The sequence below is a fragment of the Mandrillus leucophaeus genome, unplaced genomic scaffold, assembly GCF_000951045.1.
Source record: "Mandrillus leucophaeus isolate KB7577 unplaced genomic scaffold, Mleu.le_1.0 Scaffold428, whole genome shotgun sequence".
NCBI lineage: Eukaryota > Metazoa > Chordata > Mammalia > Primates > Cercopithecidae > Mandrillus > Mandrillus leucophaeus.
This window is the reverse complement of record NW_012104565.1, coordinates 1,346,173-1,354,994: the sequence shown is the minus strand read 5'-3', so window position 1 is coordinate 1,354,994 and position 8,822 is coordinate 1,346,173. Positions and strand designations below refer to the sequence as shown.

Genomic DNA, 8,822 nt, shown 5'->3' with positions numbered 1-8,822 from the left:
GTCTTGCCATCGGTAAAATGAACGAGTTGGACTCTTGGACTCCACACTTTCTCGGGCCCCCTCTGGTACAGGCAAACTGGTTCCCAGAGAAGCCTCCTCGGGCGCCCGTCTGTCTTCTGTGTAAACTCACATTCCTCTTCCTGGGCTATTTTGCCATTTCCTTTCATGCGAAACCAAAGGAGCTATTTTGGAAACTCCTATAAGCAAACTAAGCCCTGGCTGGCATTTGAGTGGATAAAAAAGAGCCCTAAGTGAGGGACTCAGGCATAAAAGCCACCCAGCCCCGAAAGCCCATGACGTTAAATTTAGATGTTTTACCTCTAAATGAGGTGAAATTGCAGGTTCCCTCTGGCTGGCAGTGGGGAGGAGACGCAGGGCAGCTTCGGCCAGCAGTGAGCAGGACAGATTTAGCGGGAGTGGGCTCTGCTTCCTCCAGCCACACCTTGGGGACGGAGGTCCAGGACAGTCCCCAGTGTCTGGGAGCATCTGGCATCCTCTCCCCGCATGCACCAGCCAGGTCTGAACGGCATCAGTTGTAAGTGCCAGGCCAGAGAGAGGCAGCGAGGGACACGGAGTGGAAGAGGCTGTCCTGTCTGCCACCAAAGGTTTGGAAACTGCATGATTCTGTGCCTCCCTGCTCTGCCCTGGGGCCCAGCAGGGTCTCTGCCCTGTCTCTCATGCCTGCAGAGTGCTGGTTACCCAGGGCTGCCCTAAGCCCCCCGAGCGTCCCTCCTCTCTTCCCGATGCCTCCCCAGGGACCTCCTAGACCTGCCCACAATCCGGTAGCTAAAGGGTTAATGCCACCCCCAGCAGGCGTGGTGACATATGGTGGGAGGGGACAGGGTCTTCAAGACCCTGCTCCAGCACCCAGCCTCCACTTGCTGCTGTGCGAGTGCTTAAATATCAGGAATGTCACCCTTAGTCGCAGGTGACAAACTGGACCTGTCAGAAACTGTCCGCTGAAGGCTCCTGAGATTCTGGGTCTCAGCCTGGCCATCCCATCCCCAATCATCGAGGGGGAGATCTGTCTCTTTTACCACAAGAAACACAGCTTGGCTGGACTCCAGGTCAACGTCATGGATCAGCCCCACTAGGCCCAGCCGGGAGGGGGCGCAGCTGAGCTGCCTGGGAACCGTCACTGTCCGCCGGCCCCAAGGGGCCCACAGGGGCTGGGGCTGCAACACCCTGAAGCCAATAGAGGTTGGGCTTGATTTTTCTCGGCCACCATCCAGGGCTACCTTTCTAGCTTGGCAGGTCCCCCTCCCAATCCTATTTCCATCCTGGGGCCTCTTCCCTCCTGGAGGAGGTCTGGCTCCTGGGAGGGGGGCGTGTCCTCAGCAGAGCTCCGGGAGCAAGCGCAGCCTAGTCCTGAGGCCAGGCTTTGGAGTCCACGCGCCCAGGTCCACTTCCAGCTCTGGCACTTCCTACCTGTGTGACCTCGGAGGACTCATTTCCGTCCTCTCTGAGCCTCGGTTTCCTTCTTTTCTTCCTTTCCTTTTTCTTTTCCTTCTTTTCTTCCTTCCTTTCTTTCTTTTGAGACAGGGTCTCACTCTGTCAGCCAGGCTGGAGTGCAGTGGTGCAGTCTCAGCTCACTGCAGCCTCGACTTGCCGGGAAGTCTCCAGTGATCCTCCCACCTCAGCCTCCCGCAGTAGCTGGGACTACAGGTGCACGCCACCACACCTGGGTAATTTTTGTACTTTTTGTAGGGACCAGCTCTCATGAGGAGACCCAGGCTGGTCTTGAACTCCGGGGCTCCAGTGATCCGCCCACCTCAGCCTCTCAAAGTGCTGGAATTACAGGCATGAGTCGCCATGCCTGGCATGAGCCTCGGTTTCCTTATCTGCAAAATGGGGGATAATAATAGTACTTGTCTCATATGGTGTTGGAGAATGAAATGACAATTTTAAGTCCTTAGAGCAGGTAGCAAGCAGTGCTAGCTACCCAAGGGTCAGAGGCAGGGCCACCCATCATCCTCAACAGCTGCTGCAGCTTTTGTAAATAAAGTTTTACTGAAACACAGCCATGGCATAATTCATTTACATAATGTCTGCAGCTGGTTTTGCTCTAAAATGCTAGAACTGAGTAGTTGTGACAAAAACTGTATGGCCTGAAAAACCAAAAATATGTACTATGTGGCTTTTTATTTGTTTGTTTTTGAGATGCAGTCTTGCTCTGTTGTCCAGGCTGGAGTGCAGTGGCTTGATCTTGGCTCACTGCAACCTCTGTCTCCTGGATTCAAGCGATTCTCCTGCCTCAGCCTCCAGAGTAGCTGGGACTACAGGCGTGTGCCACCACGCACAGCTAGTTTTTGTGTTTTTAGTAGAGTTTCACCATGTTGGCCAGGCTGATCTCGAATTCTTGACCTCAGGTGATCCACCCACCTCAGCCTCCCAAAGTACTGGGATTAAAGGTGTGAGCCACTGCGCCCAGCCTTTCTGTCTGGCTTTTTACAGAAAACATTTGTTCATCTTTGCCTTAGAGTCTAGCACATAGTGGTTATTATTATTATTATTACTGTTACTATTCCAGCACCCTCCTCTCGGGTTGCACAGCCTGGTGAAGTAGGGGAAGCAGCGTCAACCTTTCCTTCATTGTTTTCTGGTTCAATAAAGATGTTTTATCAATCTTCCATGCACCTGGTCCCTGCCTGCAGGGAGCTCCCTGTCTACAATGGGGAGATAGACAAGTCACCATTCAGAGTCCACTATAACAGAGGAAGTCAGGGGCGTCCAGAGGAAACACCGGACACAGCTAGGAGTGGGGAGGTGTCCAGGAAGGCTTCCTGGAGGAGGGGACACGTGGGCTGAAAGATGAGGAGGGTTTAGCCAGGAAGCCAATCCATGTGGCGATGGCACGTGGAAGAAGGAAGATCCAGACTTCAGTTTGAAAAATGTGTGTCCTGGTCAGGCATGGCGGCTCACGGCTATAATCCCAGCACTTTGGGGAGTTGAGGTGGGTGGATCGCTTGAGCTCAGAAGTTCAAGAACAGCCTGGACAACATGGCGAAACCGTCTCTACAATAAATACAAAAAGTAGCTGGGTGTGGTGTGCCTGTAGTCCCAGCCACTTGAAAGACTGACGTGGGAGGATGGCTTGAGCCCAGCAGGTGGAAGTTGCAGTGAGCTGAGATTGTGCCAGTGCACTCCAGTCTGGGCAACAGAGCCAGACTCTGTCTAAAAAAAAAAAAAAGAAAAAAAGAAAGAAAGAAAAGGAAATAAAGAAATATGTGTGTCCCTGAGTTGCCTCTCACCTCTCAGAGCCTTTCTTTCCTCGTAAGAAGAATGGGGCCACTGAACCTCAGTGCTGTGAGTGCTGAATCTGCTGTCAGGTTCTGCAGGTCTGCTCCGAGCCTTAGTTTCCCTCCTTTGTCCTCCTCTATCTCACACTGAGCAGAAGGACCTGGGGCTTGTTTTGAGCATTGCATGGGGAGGAACTGCTTAGCAATTGTCCTTCTTTCTGACCTTGAAGTGGAGTGACTGAGGTGAAGCTCCAGGAATGGCCCAGAAGGCTTCTGATGGGGAGGTGCAGAGGGAGGGGCTGGGGAGACCCCTTTCAGCTCCAGTCCCCAGGCTGGCTCCAGAGCACGTCCCAACTACACGCCTTGGGGAATCCCTCCCTACTCCGTCCTTATTCTCTTGCCTGGCTTGGCTGAGGGGATCAAGCAGTTTGAGCAGCTTCTCAGGCCCTGAATAGGTGCTGATAGGGGCAACAGCAGTGAGGAGCTCCTAAATGTTTAACAAGCAGCAGACAGAAACTCTAACTTGTAGAACTTGCCACTTTCTGTGGTGTAAATACTCTTACTGTGGCTGATTTCAAACCACCAACATGTCAACAGGCTCACAAAATTCCTGAACATTTAACAATGGACTCTTTTTTGGTTTTTTGTTTGTTTGTTTTGTTTTTTGAGTTAGAGTCTTGTTCTGTTGCCCAGGCTGGAGTGCAGTGGCATGACCTCAGCTCACTGCAACCTCCACCTCCCAAGTTCAAGCGATTCTCCTGCCTCAGTCTCCTGAGTAGCTGGGACTACAGGTGCCTGCCACCACCCCCAGCTAATTTTTTGTATTTTAGTAGACGAAGTTTCACCATGTAGCCCAGGCTGGTCTTGAACTCCTGAGCACAGGAAATCTGCTTGCTTTGGCCTCCCAAAGTGCTAGGATTACAGGTGTGAGCCACTGTGCCTGGCCCAGTTGACTCTTGTGAGCTGGTACAAGCTGGCTCAGCACAGCACAGCACAGGAGGGGACTGTGGGGGATCTCTTTATGGGGGGCAGTTGCAAGGCCCCAGTGCAAGGCACTCCTGACCACAGGTAAGACAAGCTCTGACATCGGGCATCCTCGGGTTCTAAACCCAGTGCTCAGGTGCCCTGCTGGGGCCCCTGGGCTAGTCTCATCACTTCTCTGAGCCTCGGTTTCCTCATCTATGGAATTAGGTCATCAAAAGCTCCTGCTCTTAAGAGGGTTGTGTGGATTTCATAATTTACATAAAGCATTTAGTGCAGGGCCAGCTTAGTAATGAGTAATGAGCACTTGATGAACGATGCCTCAACTTCCCCATCTGTACACAACGCTGCTAGTCATGGGTTCATAGCTGTTCATGGATTCGTAGCCACTCACGGGGCACCAGGCTTGCCACACAGCGAGTGGTCAGCAAATGCTTGCCACCTTCCTCTATCAGGGCTAGAAGCCGCTCACTTCTCACTTGGCTCTCCCTGAGTCACCTGGCTCATCTGGGTCACCTGGCTCGCCTGCAGGGCTGGGGTCTTAGCCAATTGCACAGAGAGAGCCAGCCCTTCTGACGTGTCTCTTGCACACTGTGGGCTCTCAGGACGTGCTCTCCTTGGTCCTTCCAGCAGTCTCCATGGGAGGTCCTTTCTGAATTCCCATTTTACTGTTGTGATCACTGAGGCCCAGAGCCTGAGTGGCACAGCTGGGATTTGAACCCAGATTCACTTTCTTTGTTGCCAAGCTTTCCTGTGTACAGCACATGTGGGGCTGTGGGGTGGGGGATATATGGGAGGAGGCCTGTGGAGGCTGCACAGATCTGCCAGGAGATGCCCTAGTAGATGCTGCGCAGATGTGGCTCGATAGAGGAAGTTTTTCCAGGCAGAGGCCCCCAAGTGAGCAGAGGTGTGGCAGGGGGGACTTGGCCCCTGGGGGAAAGAGATGTTGGAACATGGGGGTCTCATCATGCAGGAAGATGAGGGCCTAGGTGGACTGGAGCTTTTTCATAGGTTTTGTCTGGGCATTGGGGTCCCTGGAATCCTTGGATTGACACCACCCTGGCAAAGGAGCGAAGTATGAAACCATAGCAGCTGAGATTTAGGTTAGATATGAAGGAGAACTTTCCAGTTGCCCGTGCTGGAAGACGCTGACCTACATTCCCAAGGGATAGGGTGTCATTTTCCCAATCTAGAGATGGTTTGGAAAAAAGAGAAGATGGCCAGGGCTCGGGTTTGACCCCATTGCAGGGCGGGTCAGAGACGGGGCAATGGATCGGGGTGGAAGCAGCTTTGACGCCAGCAGCTTGGCTTCCTGTGAATTGGGCTTTTCCACCCGCTTCTCAAAGCCCTCCCATGGCTCCCAGTCACCCTTGCCCCATTGTAAGGCCAAGCCCCTCCTTGGGGCTACCAAGGCCCCTCGGGACCCGAGCCCTGCCGGCCTCTCTGACCTCATCTTTAGCCCCCTGAGCTTCTTGCTGCTTCTGGATGACACCAAGGCCCCTCATGCGTCCTGGCCTTTGCTCAGGCTGTTCTCTCGGCCTTGGACACCCTTCCCCTTCACCCCACCTCAGCCTTCCTCCTCAGCTCTTGGGCGCCTCTTCACGGCTGGGTCAGATGCCCTCTGGGGACCCCCATCACTCCAACATAGACTCTGTATCATGACTGTTCGGCCCTTGAGGATGGGGGGACTTGGCCTGCCTTGCAGAGTTCACCTGTGTTAGGTGCTCAGGGAGGGCTGGAGGAGGGAGAGGAGTGTCTGTGGGGGCGAGAGGGCTGTGTTCAGGAGGTGCCGTCCTCCTGCTCTGGGAGGCAGCATTGCCCGGCATTAGGGTACCTGAGCACAGAGTGCAGAGTACAGACACCTGGGTTCAAATTCTGTTCCCATCACTGTCCCCCATCAGGTCCCCTACCCTTATGGGACCTCAGCTTGCTGACCTGTAAGCCAGGCACAGTACCAGCCCCCACAACACTCTGGGGCCGTCGTGAGGTCTGTAGGTGGTGGTGGAAGGTGGCTGACCTGCGGACAGCACTCGCCGGATGATGGTGCCAGGCTGACTCTCCTGTCCTCTCCTTGCAGGTGACCGCCATGTCAGTGAGGTTGCGGTTCCTGTCCCCTGGGGACACAGGGGCTGTGGGGCTCGTGGGCCGGAGCGCCTCCTTCGCAGGCTTCAGCAGCGCACAGAGCCGGAGGATTGCGTAAGTTCCGCCCATGTCCTGTGTCGGGGTGCGGGGCGGGGCTTGTTAATGGGCAAGGGCAGGGACATCCTCCTCCTGCTGCCAGAGACCAGAAGGCTCACTCTCAGGCTGGCTTGCAGAGAGAGAGAGAGATTGAGAGAGAGAGAGAGAGAGAGAGAGAGAGAGAGAGAGAGAAAGAGAGAGAGATTGAGAGAAAGAGAGTATCTTGGTGTTGGGATAAACCTATCATTTCCTTGAGACCTGAGTGGTTACCATTTCAAACGCTCCAGAAGTTGATCTGCCTGAGCTTAGCAGGTCCACTTGGCAGATAAAAAAAAAAATGAGGCTCTGGCTAGGCACAGTGACTCACGCCTATAATCCCAGCACTTTGGGAGGCGGAGGCAGGAGGATCACTTGAGCCCAGGAACTTGAGACCAGCCTGGGCAACATAGCACAACCCCATCTCTACAAACATTTTTTTGAAAAACCAAAAAATCAGGTTGGGTGCGGTGGCTCATGCCTGTAACCCCGGCACTTTGGGAGTCCGAGGCGGGCGGATCACTTGAGGTCAGAAGTTTGAGACCACCCTGGCCAATATGGTGAAGCCCCGTTTCTACTAAAAATGCAAAAATTAGTTGGGTGTGGTGGCACGTGCCTGTAATCCCAGCTACTTGGAAAGCTGAGGTGGGAGGATCACTTGAACCTGGGAGGCAGAGGTTGCAGTGAACCGAGATCGCACCACCGCACTCCAGCCTGGGTGACAGAGCAAGATGCCATCTCAAAAAAACCCACAAAAACACCAAAAAAGAAAACCCAAAAAACCAGAGGCTCAGATAGGTGGAGCCACTGACCCAAGATCACAGAGCAAAACTGGCGCAGGGTTGTGTCTCCTAAGGGCGGGGTTGGGAAGGAATGTTCTTCCTGTCTGAAAGACTAGGCAATGGGGCCACCTCTTCTGGCTCTGTGACCTGGGGCAAGTGACCTCACCTCACCAGCCTTGTTGTCTTCATCTGAACAGTGGGAATTGTGGGTGCGCCCTGCTCCTGGGGCTGTCGGGAAGGAATCACGAGGGAGGCAGGGCCAGCAACCCATGTGGCCGGTACCATGGGGGGTTATCAGATGAGGGAGCAGGCTTGGCACAGATGGGCCTGGGGGGCAGCACTGACCCTGTGGCCGAGTTCCCGGGGTTGCTGGCTGGACCAGGCCCTGCCTGCTGCCCCGTCCTGTGTCTCCTCCCGCTTTAGGTACTAAGTCCCTGGGCAGAAGGTTGTTTCTGCTCCCGGAGGCCACAGCCTGATAAGCTCAGGCCTGCTGCCCCCTGGCTCCAGGGCCTCATGCCAGGCACTGTGCAAGCTCTCAGGGAACCGTTGACGAGTGGGCAGGCCTGGGGACTGGGGCAGTTTTCCGATATCCCGAGGGGGCCAAACTTCTGTCTGTCTGAGCCAATGGGGTGGACGGGTGGGGGTCCCCAGCCAGAGCAGAGTGCAGAACCCAGTAGGTCAGTGAGTCAGTCAACAACCAAATCCCACCATGCTCTTCCCCGACTTGAAACCCTGCAGATTCCCATACTGCTTAGAATAAACCCAGTGCCCTCCTGGCCTAGAGGCCCCTGGGACCTGGCCCCAGCAGCTTGCCTCCCTCCCCTCCCAGCCTCAGGGCCTCAGCACACACGTGCCCTCCTCCTGCAGTTCCCGGCCACTCCTCCAGTTCCTGCTGAATCACCTGCAGGCATTGACTTACTGCTAGGTCTTGGGGGAGGACCCTCGATCCCCAGACCAGGCCAGGTCCCTCCTGTGTGTGCTCCCTAAGCTCTTTCCCAGGGGCGTTTGCTGCTGGGATAGGACCCCACCTCCACCCTGCCGAGGTCAGCCCACCCAGCTCACTAACCTTTCCCTGGGGCCTCCCTTCCCATGGGTGCCAGGACCCCAGGGTTAAGATACTGGAGTGTCCCAGCTGAAAGCACCTTAGGAATCCCGGTTCACGCAGCAGATATTCATGGAGCACCTACTCAGGCCGTGTCCTGGGCTTTATCAGAGGCCCTCACTTTCTTGTAGGGGTCTGTAATCAAGGCTGGGAAGGTCAGCTGTGCAGATTACCTGGCTAGGGGGCCATCCAGCCCAGCTGACCCTCTCCAAGCTGTGTGCCCCAGAGTGAGGCTGGTCCACTGAAGCACTATAGGGACCCCTGTGTGGTCTGGAAGGAGGGGTAGGGTCTGCAGACCCTGTAGCCAAGGGCAGCTTCAAGGGCAGGCAGCCTGCGCTCTGTACGGTAATTGAATGCTCTGCCGTTGTGCTCTAGAAACTTTTTTTTGTGGGTCTCACTCTGTCGCCCAGGTTGTAGTGCAGTGGTGCAATTCACTACAGCCTTGACCTTCTTGATTCAAGCGATCCTCCCACCCCAGTCTCTCAAATTTTTTTTTTTTTTTTT

At 54.7% G+C, this 8,822-nt stretch overlaps 1 protein-coding gene across 1 annotated transcript in view; it reads left to right on the top strand.

The window, feature by feature from the left end:
- Positions 1–8,822, top strand: part of FAM65C (family with sequence similarity 65, member C) — a 131,098-nt gene that overhangs the window by 65,514 nt on the left and 56,762 nt on the right. Inside the window, exon 2 of the mRNA XM_011993226.1 lies at positions 6,298–6,416. Coding sequence (XP_011848616.1) covers positions 6,298–6,416 — 119 coding nt within the window. The remainder of the gene's footprint in view (positions 1–6,297; positions 6,417–8,822) is intronic.